Raw genomic sequence first — 18,469 nt, 5'->3', positions numbered from 1 at the left:
CCAAACACGGCGAGTCCAGTTATTGCCAAAGAGCTCAATTTAGGTCTCATCCAACCACAGCACTGTCTCCTAATCCTTCTCTCAATCATTTAGATGTTCATTGGCATGACTGTACATGTGTCTTCTTGAGGAGGGGGACACACCGTGTTTGGAGGAAGAAAAATGCTGACTATGACCCCAAAAACACCATCCCTGCAGTCAAGCACAGAGTTGGAGACATCATGCTTTGGGGCTGTTTTTTCTGCTAAAGGTACAGGCCGACTTTGCCACATTGAAGGGCCAATAGATGGGGCCTTGTATTGAAAAAACTTGGATGAGAACATTCTTCCCTCAGCCAAAACACTGAAGATGGGTCATGGATCTTTCAGCATGACAATGGCTCAAAACATACCTCCAAGGCAACAAAAGAGCAGCTCAAGAAGAAGCACAAGTTATGGAGCGGCCTAGCCAGTCTCCAGACTTTAATCCTATAGAAAATTTATGGAAGGAGCTGAAACTTTGAGCTGCCAAGCGACAGCCAAGAAACCTTAAGGATTTAAAGAAGATCTGTAGAAAAAAGTGGACCAAAATCTCTCCTGGGATGTGGGCAAACCTGGTCAATAACTACAAGAAACGTCTTACCCACCAAGTACTAAGTCATGTTTTGTTTGGGGATCAAATACTTATTTTACTCACTGAACTACAACTCAATTTATAACATCTGCATCGTGGGTTTCTTCTGGATTTTTGGTTGATATTCTGTCTCTATCATTTAAAATACACCTATGATAAAAAATGATAGACTCTTCATTTCTTTGTAGGTGGACAAACTTACAAAATCTGCAGGGGATCAAATAATTATTTTCCCCACTGTATATATATATATTTGATTAGTTGATATAGGCTTTATAATGGCTTGCAGCATTCCTTTTACATTTTTTTCTGCAAATGGCTCTTTGTATTATGCTTCAGTCCCTAGAATGACTGCTAGCTATAGAATGAAAAATATAAACTATAAACTATTAAGTTCAAAGCCTGTGTTCTCTAAAAAGCTGAAAAGTGCACGCTACCTCTATGTGATTATGTGTCAGCACCTTCTTGGTCATAATTTTATATGAAAGGACAAAGTGAACTTTATGTAGCAATGTCAGGTTTTACTACAATTTTTAGCTGCATTTCTAAGTAACCTTTAGTGTGCTAAACAACCTTTAAGAATAAGAACACTTTTGTGACAAAAATTATAATTGTTTGACCCAGTTAAAGGAGTTTATTGGGACTTTTGTTAAAGCGGTGGTAAAGTTGCTGGAAAAAAGATGGCCCCCCTTCAGACTGTCATAATGATGAATTATATAAAAAACTATATAAAAAAACTAAAAATTCCGTGCTTAGGTGAATAAAGCTGCAGCCTCCCCTTCATCATTTCTGTACATTTGATATATATAATTTGTTTTTGTTTGATTCACTAGGTAATAAGCAATCTATTTGCTCCACAGTTTTTATTTAATGATTGCATATTTTTTGATGCTATACATTTTATATATATATATATATATATATATATATATATAAATTTTTTTTTTTTTCTCATTTGATTCACTTGCAAATTAGGAGTTCACTTATCAACACTAGGTTATCAGCCACTATCCACTCTGTGATCATGCACCATTCTTGATGTGGATAAAGAGTGTTTTTATTGGTATATAGGTCACACTTTTTTTCACACTTTTATCATTATTTGTCCTGAACAAATAACACATCATCTGCTTAAAAATAGGAACCCATTATAGTGTCTAAAGATTCACATTTTTTTCTCCCTACTGTCCCAAACAGATTCACATATTCACATATATCATCGTATATTTACCATTATCACGGTTGGTTGATATATATGTTATACTTATTACAAGCAGCGCCAATATCCCCGTCTTTTGATTATTTATAATGATGAATTATGACAAACGTACCTATAAAATGGATCCTGGCAGTGGCGTGCTGTCACCGCTGATTGGGATTCTATCTTCACCCGGTATTCCTTCCGGGTTCGCAGGCTCTGGGCATTTAAATGGCCGAGCTGCAATGACGTCACTCCTGATACATACTTGAGTGTGATGTCCATTGAGAGCACAGTGCGCATGCAATAGTGATGTCACAGGCTGCTACACATTGGAATATCTCCTAAATGGTGCACATTTAGGAGATATCCACTGTGCCTACAGGTAAGCCTCATAGGCTTACCTGTAGGTACCAGACAAAAAGCGGAGATTAGTACCATTTTAATAAGGACATTTTTCCCCTATGGGTTGAAATAGGCAACAATCAAATTCCTTATTACATTCGACAGATCTGATTATATGGTACTGTATGTTCACTCTTGATCCAATTTTTCTGAAAGCTGAAGTTTAATCTGCTTATATTTTGCCTTCCCTGGTTGCTCCCTCTCCGCTTATCAACTTGGTAATTAAATATAAGAAACTTGCCATTTTCATTACACCTTTTTTTAGTCCCAGTGACATTATCACTTGCTCCCAGTGCTTATCAATACAATGCAGGCAGCAGATAGCTGGTGGGAGGGGCAAGCAGGCCTTTCTTTAAAAAAAATAAACTATCAAGCCCCCAATAAAAGGATGGCCTGAAGGACACAGTGTGTTAAAGTAGTATCCTCTGCCCCCCTTCACGTCATCCCTCACAATAGTATACTCTGCCCCCTTCACATCATCCCCACAGTATTAGTATCCTTTACCCCCCCCCCCCTTACATCATCCCTCATAGCAGTACCCTCTGCCCCCTTCACATCATCCCACAGAGTAGTAGTATCCTCTGCCCCCTTCACATCATCCCCCACAGTAGTATCCTCTGCCCCCCTTCACATCATCGCCCACAGTGGTAGTATACTCTGCCCCCTTCACATCATCCCCCTCAGTAGTATCCTCTGCCCCTTTCACATCATCGCCCACAGTGGTAGTATCCTCTGCCCCCCTTCACGTCATCCCTCACAATAGTATACTCTGCCCCCTTCACATCATCCCCACAGTATTAGTATCCTTTACCCCCCCCCTGTTACATCATCCCTCACAGTAGTACCCTCTGCCCCCTTCACATCATCCCTCAAAGTAGTATCCTCTGCCCCCCTTCACATCATCCCACAGTGGTAGTATACTCTGCCCCCCTTCACATCATCCCACAGAGTAGTAGTATCCTCTGCCCCCTTCACATCATCCCCCACAGTAGTATCCTCTGCCCCTTTCACATCATCGCCCACAGTGGTAGTATCCTCTTCCCCCCTTCACATCATTGCCCACAGTAGTATCCTCTGCCCCTCTTCACCTCATCTCTCACAGTAGTATCCTCTCCCCCGTTCACATCATCCCCCACAGTAGTAGTATCTTCTGCCCCCTTCACATCACCCCCCACAGTAGTAGTATCCTCTGCCCCCTTCACATCATCACCCACAGTAGTATCCTCTGCCCCTTTCACATTATCACTCACAGTAGTACCCCCCCTCCTTTCATATCATCCCCCACAGTAGTAGTATCTTCTGCCCCCTTCACATCACCCCCCACAGTAGTAGTATCCTCTGCCCCCTTCACATCATCCCCCACAGTAGTATCCTCTGCCCCTTTCACATTATTACTCACAGTAGTACCCCCCCTCCTTTCATATCATCCCCCACAGTAGTAGTATCCTCTGCCCCCTTCACATCATCCCCCACAGTAGTAGTATCCTCTGCCCCCTTCACATCATCCCCCACAGTAGTAGTATCCTCTGCCACCATCACATCATCCCCCACAGTAGTATCCTCTGCCCCTCTTCACATTATTCCTCACAGTAGTATCCTCTTCCCCCTCTTCACATCATCCTCCACACTAGTAGTATCCTCTGCCCCTTTCACATTATCACTCACAGTAGTACCCCCCCCTTTCATATCATCCCCCACAGTAGTATTCTCTGCCCCTCTTAACATGATCCCCCATGGTAGTGTCCTGTGCGCCCCAAACCTGTGTCATGTGCCCCCCACAGTAGTGTCCTATGCCCCCCAAAGCAGTGTCCTGTCTCCCCCCCCCCACAATAGTGTCCTATCCACCCAAAGCAGTGTCCTGTGCCCCCTACAGTAGTGTCCTGTGCCCCCCCCCTACAATAGTGTCCTGTGCCTCCTACTGTAGTGTCCTCTGTACCCCAAAGCAGTGCCCCGTGTCTCCCACTGTAGTGTCCTGTGCCCCCAAATCTATGTCCTATGTCCCCCACAGTAGTTTCCTCTGCCTTATTCACATCATTCCCTCTCACACACACACACATAGAGCAGTTTCCTTCACTGTTCCTACATATTCAGGTGTGCAGCATAGTGGAGAGCGGGAGACAGCATAGTTCTGGACAGAGGACAGGAGTGGAAGCTGATGGAGTTAACTTTTCACGTTAACAAGCTGGTGATTGGTTTCCAGGACTGCCCTGTGTCCTAGCAAACAATCACCTGCCAGTTAACTTGAAAGATTAACCTAGGCAGCTCCCTCTGTCCTGAGCTGTGCTGCATCCCGCTCTGTCATGAGGATGAGAGCGGCAGAGGAGACTGGTTGGAAGGACCTGCACCTAGCGCAAGTCCTCAATATAGGGCCTGGGACGTGGTCTACCCATCACCTGCCCACGATCAACGGGTAGCTTGTGATCGATTGATTGCAGACCCCGGCCCTAGGTAATTACCATATGTGATCCTGAGCCTCCATGATTAAAAAACTGAAACCCAGTGAATGGAATGGGTAGGTCAAGAGCTGTTGGGCTGGAAATGAATGTCCTTCAGCCAAGAAATGGGGCAGCTCTTTCTGACTTGCTAATGCACACTGGAGTATATGAGGGTCCCCTAGAGGGCTTGTAAACAACAGGCTGGGCTCACAGCAACTGGGCAGAATGACTGTTGTTCTGAGGACTGCCAGTGCTGGGCTTCAGAAGAAGGTAGGGGCTGAGCATGAATAGGGTAAGTAAAAATTAAGAATATTTTCTTTTATATGGATTTGGGGAAACGTAGGGAATCCATAGAGAAAATAATTTGTTGGGGTTCTACTTTAATGACACTCTACCAGTAATTGCATGTCTGTTTATTGTAACATATAAATTTTGCTTGTGTGTTCATCAGTAGGACATTTATCGAGGAGACAGATTTGGGCTTTTGATATTAACTGAGTGAAGAAATTAAGCATTTAAATTAAATAACTGGAGAGCAGACAATGAAAGAGACATTGAAATATTGGCAAGTGCCAGTTTATATTCGTAATTTCATCAATTAGATAATAGCAATTGGAAAGCTAGCCAGTGGAGAGACCTGCATTGCTGATAATAAGCCATTTTAGATGGATGTTGTCATATTTAGTGCAATTATGTCCATTTTCAATTACTGTATGATCAGGGGTTACAATTATTATAATGTCATATTGCCATTGGCCCTTGGTCTAAGAAAATTTCCAGAAAACTGAAATACTCTACCTGTGACCTCCCAATGTATCAATGGTCCTCCTACCAGAGCTCCTGGGTCTAAGTCAAGGGTCTTCAAACTATGGCCCTCCAGAACTACAATTCCCATCATACCTAGCCATGTCTGTGAATGTCAGAGTTTTACAATGCCTCATGAGATGTGTAGTTCCGCAACAGCTGGAGGGCCGTAGTTTGAGGATCCCTGGTCTAAGTAAAAACATATACACATTTAACCCATTACCCACCAGTGACATTGGGATTTCCAAAATGCATGAGCTAAAATTTTTTTTTTTTAGAACGGTGGGTCTCCAAACTTCCTAAAAAAAGGAGAGTTTACTGTCCTTCAGACTTTAGGGAGACTGGACTGTGGCAAGTGGGAGTAGAAAACTTCTTGGCATCAATGTGAGTAAAAAATGGGTTCAGCATTGGTGGTCTGTAAGAGTAAAAAAATTACATAGTGCCTGTGGTCAGTAGGACGGCAAATTGTCCCTCCCATTATTGATATTAGTGGGGGGATTGATGACCCATCATTGGTGTCAGTGGAAGGAATAGTGCCCCATCATTGGTGTCAATTGTAGGATTAATGCCCTGTGGTTGATGTCAATAGTAGGAATAGTGCTCCATCTTTGTGTCAGTGGAAGGAATAGTGCTCCACCATTGGAGTCAGTGGAAGGAATAGTACCCCATCACTGATATCAGTGAAAAGAATAGTGCTTTAGGAGGGCCAGCCAATGGCCAGTGTGAGTAGAAAATGTCTCGGCGTCAAAGGGAGAAAAAAATCGGTTCAGGCTTGGTGATCAGTGAGAGTAAAAAAATGACATAGTGCCTATAGTCATTAGGAGAGGGAATTGTCCCTCATCATTGATATTAGTGGGAGGATCAGTGACCCATCATTGGTGTCAGTGGAAAGAATAGTGTTCCATCATTGGTGTCAATGGTAAGATTAATGCCCCATGGTTGATGTCACTGGTAGGGATAGTGCCCCATCATTGGTGTTGATGGGGGGAATAATGCTTAATCATTGGTGTCAGTGAAAGGAATAGTGTCACATCATTGGTGTCAGTGGGAGGAATAGTGCCCCATCATTGGTGTCAGTGGAAGGAATTATGCCCCACTGTTGGTGTCAGTGCAAGGAATGGTGCCTCATTGTTGATGGCGGTAGTTCCTCAGTGGGAGGAATAGTACCTAAAGGGCCGGATAAAGGCAAGCAAAGGGCCACAGTTTGGAGAATTGTTATATTCCACTCTTCACATTTCCTCTGCAGAGCTACCTGCTAGTGACATTGGAAATAGGAATATTTATAACCTACAGAGGTTCTTTAGCAGAACTATTTTATTCAATTTGTCATATTTAAGTATTCTTGGCAGAATAAGTATAAAGAACTGTAAATAATGTTGGTAGTCATACAAAAGTCCTGCTGATTTCAAGGAGCCGGTTCATTTTTTATCATGTTATCTTTGGCTAGGGTTCCGCTTTAACAAATAACAAAGGTGCAACTGCAAAAAGACGGTGGCCCTTTAAATGAAACCTATTCTGCCCGTATTTCAGTCCACATTGCTGGGTGCTGTGAACATTGAATGTGTTAGTCGAGGTATTAAGTCTTCTAATGTCTCTTCTTTCCCTCAGTCGTGTGACTCTTCTTCGGTGCGGTCAAGGACAAGATTTCCTCTGAGGATTCCTGCGAATGGGAAGACGTGTCCCGAGGCGTCTCAGACAGAGCCGTGCGTCCTGAACACCAACTGCTTCCACTATCACTATAATGTCACAGGTACGTCCGCACCTCCCGGTCATTCTAATCTGCTCTAATGATTTCCTCTGGAGACTCCCTGTACCCACCATCATGGTTCACACTTTAATGTACCCATTAAATATTCATCCATTTTATTCTCCTTCTGATAGATCAGAAAAAAGAAAAAAAAAAAAGTTCTGTTACTGCCTTGGAATCGGGGGCAGGATTTATGACATGAAATGAAATATATAATGATCTGAGCTGTCAGCAGTACAGAACTTATGCATACGCATGCAGATCTCCATAGCACATCGGTAACACAATCTTTGTGCTGTGCAAAGGTGGCAAGTCAGCATTTTAGTGGGGAACGCAGTGGCTGGGTGTTTAGCTCATTAGCCTTGTAGCACTGGAGTTCTAAAATAGATCCCCTCTAGGGAAGGCGTCTGCCTGGAGTTTGTATGTTTCCTCTGTGTTGGTGTGGATTAAATGGCGACTGAGTTTCCAAGGTGAAAGAAAAGCCTGAGAAACTTTCATTGTGATGCAAAAAAAAAAAAAAAACACAGTAAAACTGACAATTTATGATGATTCGTATCATCATTATTATATGATTAAAAATAATAATAAAAAAAAAAAAAGAAATACAAAAATAGTTCATTTCTAGTGGAGAGATGGAGAAATTGCCCATTTCCCTAATAGTACATCAAAAAGACACAAAGAAACCCTCTAGCGGGACTTTTTAGGGCAATGACTCCAAAAATAGTGCATGCAGACAAAAAATAGGGAAATTGAAAGAAGGAAGCACTAAATTGCCACATCCGTAAATTAGGGGAGAAAGGGGAAGGGTACTACTGGAGTAACCAAAAAGTCGGACTTTAAAGGCAAGGAAACAATGAGATCACAAAAAAATATTATTGATCACATTTGTTGAAAAAAGTACAAAATATAAACATAATGTTCAAAAAGGATAAAAAGCACGAAATACATGCAAATAGTACAGTTTGTACAGTGAGCCCTTGTGCGTCTACGCGTTTCGCAGTTAGGCTTCTTCAGGACACAACCAAGGTTTAAAGACGTAACAAATAAGAGACAAGAGAACGAATCTCACTATCTGAAATGAGATACATTGCCATTAAAATCCATAGCCATTGCACAAACATAGAACAGCGTGTTATATTAAAAAGCATATGTTGAGCTAACCAAGATACAACACTCATGTGCAATTGTACAGAGTGTTGTAAACAGTGATGTGAATATGCTCTTCTATCTATGACATCAATTTATAATGCAGTTTTGAAAAAAGCTTTTATGTATTGATGTTTTTTCATAATTTGTATTAAACTCTATATTTTTCTACATTTTGTCTGCACACACTATTTTTTGAGTCATTGCCCTAAAAAGTCCCGCTAGAGGGTTTCTTTGTGTCTTTTTAAAAATAATAATAATTCTTATTATTATTCAAATAAAAATAATAAGAAAAAGGAGAATAATAATATATTCTTATTATTAATATTATAATGATGATATTAATTATCATTATTATTAGTGTTAGCGTATTAATCATAATAATAATTATTATTCTAATAATAATGATGGTAATAATAATAAAAAAATAATACGTATTATTATGATTATCACAAAAAAAAAAAAAAAAAGAGAGCAGAGAAAGAGATCCCTATCCTCTCAAAACAAGGTGGACTTTGTAGGCATAACATAAGGTCATTTATATTAAAAGTTAATAACAATCTTTATTTCACAAATATTAAAATCATGATTACACCCTCTACATTCAAGAGGAAGTAAACTTCAATCTTTGAAATCTCAATCCTCATCCACTATAGCCTTTTGGCTCACCATCATCAACCAAGCAATCCCATCATATAAATTGACATACGAGGCCAGAGGATGCCCAAAAAAATTTGCCAAAATCTGGGATTCTTGGGCTAGTTCAGATCGCACTATACCACCCACTCCTTGATTTATGGGATGAGGATGTCATTTTGGATCATATTTAATGTATTTATGTATCTGGACCCCAGGGGTATATTATCTATTTCCACATTTAAATTAAGAAGATAAAAATATGACTTTCATGTGCTTCTGTATGTACTGACTGGATACGAGATAGAAAAAAAGGAGGAACCCCCAAAGGGGTGGGACTTTAAAGGCACTACCAAATCAAGTTATAGAAAAAATGTAGTAAATGTATTGAAAAAGACATGATAAAAAGTACATATATAACACATGATCAAGGATGCAATACAATGTACAAAAAAATGGCAAAGAGGAATGATACAACTTCCTTAACCCAACGGGGTTTCAGAGATGAAAATGTTGTCTCCTTCATCAGGGGTTTTCACAGGGAGTGCAGTATATCATAGACACTTAGCCAATACATTTGATCATTCATCAAGATTAAAAGAGGAAAAAAATGTTGTGGCATAGAGTCTCCCCCAGATCCCATCCAATAGATGCTGATTGATATAGCTATCAGGAGAAGAGGGGGGCCATGGAAAGTGAGGGGGTACTAAGTCCCCTGGTCACACCCACCAGCTATGCTGAGGTCCAGAAATATGGACCAGGATACGAGATTTATTGGCGTATAACACTCACTTTTATACCATGAAAATCGGGTGCAAATAGGTATATTATTATTGATTGAGCGATGTTCGCTCCGATATTGATACATATGTATATGTATATTTGTTTGTTTGTTTATGTGTAAAAATAAAATTACACCTTTAAAAAAAAAAAAACTTCCATCTTTAAATTTTACCTATAGGTAAGCCTATAAAAAGGCTTACCTATAGGCCGTTTAGGAGACATTTACTGTACATGCAGCCAGCTAAATAAATGGCGCATGCGCTCTGAAGGAACAGCCACTTGTGCCATTTTCTTCAGAGCCCTGTGCCGTGACCAGCGGCTGCCGTGTGCATGCGCGAGAGTGACGTCATCGCGGCTCCGGCCAGTCACAGAGCCCAAGAGCAAGACGGGTGAAGATGGAAGCCTATCTCCAGGGATGACAGCGCATCGCTGGAAGGCTTCGTTTTGAGGTAAGCTTCACATAATGTGCTAGTATGCAACGCATACTAGCACATTATGCCTTTGTCTTGCAGGTAAGAAAAAAAAGAAAACGTGCAGCGGTTTACAACCGCTTTCAATAGATCAGAAGATACCCAATCCCAAACATGGATAATCAAATCCAGCTAAGACCCCTTTCACACTGCCGGCGTTTTTCAGGCGCTACAGTGCTAAAAAAGCGGCTCCATTCACTCCAGTGTGAAAGCCCGAGGGCTTTCACACTGGAGTGGTGCGCTGGCAGGACATCACAAAAAGTCCTGCCAGCAGCTTCTTTGGAGTGGTGAAGGAGCGGTGAACTCACTGCTCCTCCACCGCTCCCCCACCGCTCCTCCACCGCTGCTCACCATTGAAACCAATGGGGCAGCGCTGCGATACCGCCAGCAAAACGCCGCTCCGGCTGCATTTTGCGGGCGGATTTAACCCCTTTTCGGCGAATGAAATAAACAATAAATAAATATAAAATACCGTCATAAAATGATGGTAAAGCGGCGCTAAAAATAGCGCCGCTTTACCGCTGACGTTGGTGGCGGCTCGGTGTGAAAGCCCTCTAAGCAGTATTATATGGTGAGTCCATCAATAGAATTAACATGTATGATGTCAGCATGGATATCGGGAATTAAGTCCACTGTTCCTCTATACTCATATGTCAATATGTTTTGCGAGACTAACTCGCTTCCTCAGGACTGATTGGGTGGGTGCAGTTATAGGGTTCAAGATGTACAAAACATTGTATAAGTATATATCTTTAAGAAAAAGATTACATTTATACATTTGTATTCCTGTATGATTCAGATTGCCATTCTGTCATTAAGGAAGGCATGGATCTCTGCAAAACAGGGACATGGATCCATGCCTTCCCCTAGTAAAAGCACCTCCCCAACTGTAGACAAACACAGGCTAGGCACACAGTTAACCCTTTGATCGCCCCGATGTTAACCCCTTCCCAGCCAGTGTCATTAGTACAGTGACAGTCCATATTTTTAGCACCGATCACTGTATTAGTGTCACCGGTTCCCAAAAAAGTGTCAAATGTGTCAGTTAGTGTCCGATTTGTCCACCACAATATTGCGGTCCCCCTATAACTTACTGACTGCTGCCATTACTAGTAAAAAAAAAATAAATACAAATTTCATAAATATATCCCATAGTTTGTAGACGCTTCAGGTTTTTGCGCAAACCAATCAATATACGCTTATTGGGATTTTTTTTTACCAAAAACATAGCAGAATACATATTGGCCTAAATTTATGAAGAAATTCGATTTTTTAAATTTTTTTTATTGGATATGTTTTATAGCAGAAAATAAAAAATATTATTTTTTTTCTTTAATTTTTTAATTTTTTTGTTTATAGCGCAAAAAACAAACAAACGCAGAGGTGATCAAATACGATCAAAAGAAAGCTCTATTTGTGGGAAAAAAGGACAAAAATGTGGGTGCAGTGTCGCACGACGCTGCAATTGTCAGCAGTGCCGTATCCTAAAAAATGTCCTGGTCATGAAAGGGGGGTAAATCTTCCGTAGCTGAAGTGGTTAATTTAAAGAGATTCCTGCTTACTTCCTGTTGTATCTACAGGACAGGAAGTGAAGGTAACTCTCCCCAGTGGAACACAGACAGCAAGGAAACCTGGTGGGGGTTTAACACACCCATACTTCATCTAATATTAAAATTAAAAAAGTAGTATTGGCTTTAGATATACTTTAAAAATCTTTAAACACAAATGTTTAAGGTTTTAATTTGAATAAGTTAGAAAAATAAAGGCTTTAAACATTTTTTTTATCCCGAGTACCTTGCGAAGTCAGTGGCGTGACGCTTAACAGTCCATATCAATATGCTTTATGTATTCAACCTATAAAATAACCGGTATCATTTTTATTATCGGTATAGTCATTAACCAGTTTAATGATGCAGCTTGAGAAGAATTATTAATTTCACATCTTTTAATACCCATAAATATATATAATACATGCATCATTACGTATTGTCTATGACACATTAATAATCTTCAACATCATTAAAAACGTTGACTGTGAAACTTGATTATTGTAATCCTGCATTATTCGGTGCAAGCTGCATTCTTGATTGCACTACAGCACATATGTCAAACACAAGGCCTATGGGCCGGCCAAGGCCTTGTGATGTGGCCCCCACCCGGTTTTGCAGCCGAAATGTGGCAGAACTCCATTCCACCACCTCTGGCTCTCACTCTCTGCCCCCGCTCCCTGCTGTCACTTGTAAACACAGAAGCCTTTTGTGCTTACAATAGACAGCTTTGCTTTCAGCAGCTTCCAGATGTAACTCACAGCAGGGCACAGCAGAGACAGCTCTCCAGAATGTGAAAATGACCTCTCTGTACTCTATACACAGCACACCCCTGAACCCTGCATTCTGTATATAGCACACCCATGAACCCTGAATTCTGTATATAGCACACCCATGAACTCTGCATTCTGTATATAGCACACCCATGAACCCTGAATTCTGTATATAGCACACCCCTGAACTCTGCATTCTGTATATAGCACACCCCTGAACCCTGCATTCTGTATATAGCACACCCCTGAACCCTGCATTCTGTATATAGCACACCCCTTAACTCTGCAGTCTGCGCATAAGCCATCCCTGGAACTGAACTCTATACATAGTGCGCCCCTACACTTTGAACACTGTGCAAGGCACACCCCTGAACTCCGCCCTCCCCCCCCCTTCCGCCGCTGTTAGCAAAATTAAAACTTGTAAATGGACACTGCCAGCTCCGCTATGACATCCTAGCATACCACGCTGCATTATTATTTTATAGAAAAAAGAGCGCTGTAAATACCGTTTTAGCGCTCTCTTCAGGCCAGTCACGTGACTCTCTGCCAGGTTTCCAGGGCTACTGCAGGAGAGGCATGATCTCCCTGGCTAAAGTCAGAGGGGGATCACGGCCCCTCCAGCAGAAGCCATCCATCGGTTGCATACAGCGGCTGCGAGTCATGTGACCGGCCTGTGGATCGTTGTAGATCGGTATTTACAATGCTCATTTTTATGAAAGACTACTGCAGTGTGCTCTGGCAGGCTCTAAAAGAAGGTCTGGCAGTGTTTGTATTCTTTTGCCACATACACACGAGCGGAATGTCCGACAGAAAAAGTCAGACGGAAGCTTTTCATCGTATATTCCGATCGTGTGTAGGCCTCATCGGACATTATTTTTAGAAAATTCTGATGGACCTAGAAATAGAACTTGTTCTAAATATTTCCGATGGAACCAATTCTTATCGGGAAAACCGCTTGTCTGTATGCTGTTCCGACAGACCAAAAACGACGCATGCTCTGAAGCAAGTACGAGAAGGAAGCTATTGGTTACTGGCTATTGAACTTCCTTTTTCTAGTCCCGTCGTACGTGTTGTACGTCACTGCATTCTGGACGGTTCGGACTTTGGTCGGACTTTGGTTTGACCGTATGTAGGCAAGACCGCTTGAATGGAATTCCGTCGGAGTTCCGTCAGAGAAGCCTTCGGTTTATTCCAACGCCAAAACCGGTCGTGTGTACAGGGCATTAGGGTTAACAAACACTTTAAGAGGACTGGGCTGGAAGGGAGCATTTGTCTTTTACACACATGCCCCTTCTATGACACTGCAGTGAAAGGCGTGCCTCCACTGCAGTATTTTTATTGGACAGCTTGGGCCAATGGTACTTTACCATTGGTCCAAGGCTCCAAGCTGCCCATTGAGCTCCGTTCCTCTGACGAAAAGTGAGGAGAGGCACTGTGAGCTCATCCTCTTAGTCTACTGCTGCACACAGTGTGCCAGCTTGTATTTAAACTGGCCTCTCTGTATGTAGCTTCTGACAGGCTGCACAAGGAGCCCCGTATCTCCGGAACCATAGGTTTTTACCAGTGGTGGTCAAATTTGGGGTCTCTTTTTTTTTTTTTTTTTTTAATGTTCATGGCTCTGCCTCACCTGCCTCCCCCAACTGCACGTCCCTGCTGTACTGTACCTCCAGGTCAGATCCTCTGTGGACTTCCTTAAAACTGCTCCCAGCAACTTTAGACATGGATCCCTCAGCTTTCGACCCTGGTGGCCTTTTCCAAACTTCAGCTAAGTGACCCAGAGGACCACAGCCCTCAGGGCAAGGATGCTGCTGTTCTAGGCAGACTATTTATACACACCTCAGCCCCCTACCGGTCATTCTTTCTACCAGGGGTTGGCTAAGGCTGTATGAATATGCAAGTTGAGGGTCTGCCTCTTCCACTTAATTTTGGAACTTACCAGAAATCAGAGGGAAGCAGTCGAACCTGCAACCAGCAGAACAAATAACAGCCAAAAGCAATAAAACTTCGCTCCACTGGCTAAAGATGAGTCTCAAACTAAATTTGCCTCAAAACTACTAGCAACCTAGCTAGGAAGGTGCTTCACACAGACAACAAAAAAATTGTGGACAAGGAAAGATTACTCCTGCACTTGTGAGGGTCTGTTTGGGTTTGAGAAAAGTAGTATTGTGAAATTATTGCAAAGCTGAAAGAGATGGTGTTGCATGTCCCGCTGCCCAGAAAATGACCCCGGGGTGGTCAGGTAAGGCTATATGGAGAGTGAAGGATGAAGGGCGCGTGATCAGTTGCTCACATCAAAAAGTATAACATTTATTCAAATGAAAATAAAAGCCAATAAAGGCAAATAAAAGCGATTAAATAATGCCAATACTACATATCAATACAAACAGGTAACAAAATATAAAAAACATGGAAATTTAAAGATAAAAATGGGTAAAAGTATCATGAGCCCATATTGAGGCGGGTGTTTAGAGTTGGCTGACGCGTTTCGAGGATAACCTCTTCATCAGAGCCTTTGAGAACCAGTACGCAGTCTCTATGGGCCAGTAGGCCAAAATCTGTACATCAACATAATGGCTGGTTGGAAAAGATGGCCTGAAATGGGGAATATAGTTTTCTGTGTTCCATACCAGTCCACGTATAAGCGTTCTATGTGGTAGTAGATGGTGTGTGTGTTCTCCTTTAAATTTGTAGAGAAGGGATTGTAGGATGGTGTGGACCTGTCACTGGCTGGATGAGAGGGAGATTATTCAGCCTGTCTGCGTCCTCCTGGGAAAGCGCTGTCCTGTATTGGAGAGGGTGGAGGTGGGTGAAGATCTCTTGAGAGGTTACTGCAGCCAAGTGTGTCTGCAGCTGTCTCTCTGCCTCAAGGCTATCACTCTTTTATCTGAGGCAGGGAGACAGCTGCAGACACACTTGGCTGCAGTAACCTCTCAAGAGATCTTCACCCACCTCCACCCTCTCCATTACAGGACAGCGCTTTCCCAGGAGGACGCAGACAGGCTGAATAATCTCCCTCTCATCCAGCCAGTGACAGGTCCACACCATCCTACAATCCCTTCTCTACAAATTTAAAGGAGAACACACACACCATCTACTACCACATAGAACGCTTATACGTGGACTGGTATGGAACACAGAAAACTATATTCCCCATTTGAGGCCATCTTTTCCAACCAGCCATTATGCTGATGTACATATTTTGGCCTACTGGCCCATAGAGACTGCACCCTGGTTCTCAAAGGCTCTGATGAAGAGGTTATCCTCGAAACGCGTCAGTCAACTCTAAACACCCGCCTCAATATGGGCTCATGATACTTTTACCCATTTTTATCTTTAAATTTCCATTTTTTTTATATTTTGTTACCTGTTTGTATTGATACGTAGTATTGGCATTATTTAATCGCTTTTATTTGCCTTTATTGGCTTTTATTTTCATTTGAATAAATTTTATACTTTTTGATGTGAGCAACTGATCACGCTCCCTTCATTCATCACTCTCCATATAGACAACAAAAAAAACATGATCAAAGTCCTAACTCTTCCCCATGCAACAAAAAAACGTTTGCTTATATTCCATTTAGAAAGAATTCACACCACTTCCTTTCCACGTAATGAGGGCAGATTTCCCCCATAGGAACACAGATGGCAGTTATAAAAATTTAGAAGATCTAATCCTTGCCGGCTGTATCAAAGATTAAATGAGTTTTGCTCAGAGTTAGGCTTAAATTTGTATTTTAGGTTTACTGGTCCTTTAATCTTGAAATCTAATATACCATTTTGTAAGAGGTAGTATTCTACCAGCCTGACACCTTTCTAATGACACCTTATTACTCTCATATTAGGAAGCAGTTTCAATATTCAATGTTTGCAATGATTTTTTTTTGCATCTTACAATGTAACACAGACGTTTAATTAAAATGCAAATTGCTATAATTTAATTATAAAACGATAAAATGTAATTAATTTGGTCGAAATTGAGGTAATTGTTTAATTATGGGTACTCTCCCATCCATTACCCTCCGCTGTGATGATGAGAATTAGAAGTATCTCTGGCATGCAGTACTCACTGGAACATGTAGTTCAGTACCAGCTGTTGAGGCACAGGTTGTCTGAGTATTCCTGGGAGCCGTCCGTCCGCGGACACCCTGACTTTCCTGGAGCATGACTGCCAAGTTTCTGATACTACATAGAGGGACACTTTTAGTGCCAGGATTATAGGGGAAAAGGTGCAATCTGCACATCTGTGGTCACACCTCCACCAGTTCACATAACTGAAAAAAATAATCAGAAATTGAATTCAATACACAAAACACACATCCTTATTCATTTACAGATATGTGTAACAGAAAAAAAAGGTAACCTAACCACTTTCTGCCCGTGCTATAGCCGAAAGATGGGTACAGCATGGCTCTCCAGTTCTGGGAAGACGTTCATGGATGTCCCCCCATGTGGGTGTCCTTTGGAGACAGCTGATTACAGATTCACGGTAAAGGGCCAATCACAGTGGCCTTTTACCATGTGATCAGCTGTGTCCAATCACAGGCGGTCACATGAAAAAAGATTTTCCAGTTGTCGGTGTTTCTTTCCTCACACGCTGTTTTGGCAAGTCTGATAGGGCACAGTGAGTATATTGTTTACACTGATAAACAGGGCACTGATCATCAGTGAAAATAAAAATAATAAAAAAAAGCACTCCAATTACCTCATCCGTAATTAATTATGAAAGTGCAAATAGAAAAGGGTTCCAAAAAAGGTAGCCCAAGGTCGGACTTTGAAGGCACAGCAAACAAAAGGCATATGAAAAAAAATATTGACATTTATTGAAGCACAGATATAAATATGCATGTAATACAAAAAGGGAAACATGAAAAAAGCATTAAAAATCATATATACAGGATATACATGATGTGAGCTCTAATGCATCTACGCGTTTCGTTGTCAAACTTCTTCAGGACACATTCGGGGGTTCATTGTTTGCAAGAAAGAAAAAAAGGTCTCACTATCTTGCAGAGGAGTCAACACCAATAGACAGGTTGTCACAAAATGGAAATATCCAATATCGGAACGGGTGACTCATAATAAAAGCAGGTCAAAGCACGAGGACATATAGGAGCCAACTGTGGGCAAACCAGTGATAGGTGTCCTAATGTGGCAGTCTCAAACAGGGGATACCATATAGAATAAAAAACTGTATATAGCCATATAGCGGTGATATAGACAAAAAGGTCCTTCCATCCAAAATAGCCAAAACGAGGGCTTGGCTGTACCCCAAATATGGTTCACAAACAGCAGTCCAAATCGGACTGTTGTACTCCAAAACAAATCTGTAGGAATGATAATATAGCAAAAATCCCCTGGGAGAGAGCGTTTTTGCTATATTATCATTCTTATTGTCTATATCAGGACCTTTTTGTCTATATCAATGTTATATGGATCTATACAATTTTTTTTACCCTATATGGTATCCCCTGTTCGAGACTGCCACATTAGGACACCTATGACTGGTTTGCCCACAGTTGGCTCCTATATGTCCTCGTGCTTTGACTTGCTCTTATTATGAGTCAACCGTTCCGAAATTGAATATTTCCATTTTGTGACTACCTGTCTATTGGTGTTGACTCCTCTGCAAGATAGTGAGACCTTTTTTCTTTCTTGCAATCAATGAGCCCCCGAATGTGTCCTGAAGAAGTTTAACAACGAAACGCGTAGACGCATTAGGGCTCACATCATGTATATCCTGTATATATGATTTTTAATGCTTTTTTCATGTTTCCTTTTTTTGTATTACATGTATATTTATATCTGTGCTTCAATAAATGTCAATATATTTTTTCATATCCCTTTTGTTTGCTGTGCCTTTAAAGTCCGACCTTGGGTTACCTTTTTTGGAACCCTTTTCTATTTGCTTTAAAA

General features: G+C 41.5%; 1 protein-coding gene across 2 annotated transcripts in view; it reads left to right on the top strand.

Annotated features, from left to right (window-relative positions):
* THSD7B (thrombospondin type 1 domain containing 7B) overlaps window positions 1-18,469 on the top strand; it is an 807,368-nt gene that overhangs the window by 650,585 nt on the left and 138,314 nt on the right. For both annotated transcript variants that reach the window (XM_073634254.1, XM_073634253.1), the window contains exon 19: window positions 7,063-7,204. In XM_073634254.1, coding sequence (XP_073490355.1) covers window positions 7,063-7,204 — 142 coding nt within the window. The remainder of the gene's footprint in view (window positions 1-7,062; window positions 7,205-18,469) is intronic.

The sequence above is a fragment of the Aquarana catesbeiana genome, linkage group LG06 (genome assembly GCF_042186555.1).
Source record: "Aquarana catesbeiana isolate 2022-GZ linkage group LG06, ASM4218655v1, whole genome shotgun sequence".
NCBI classification, from domain to species: domain Eukaryota; kingdom Metazoa; phylum Chordata; class Amphibia; order Anura; family Ranidae; genus Aquarana; species Aquarana catesbeiana.
Note: the sequence above shows the minus strand (reverse complement) of the source record. Positions and strands in the feature narration are given on the sequence as shown.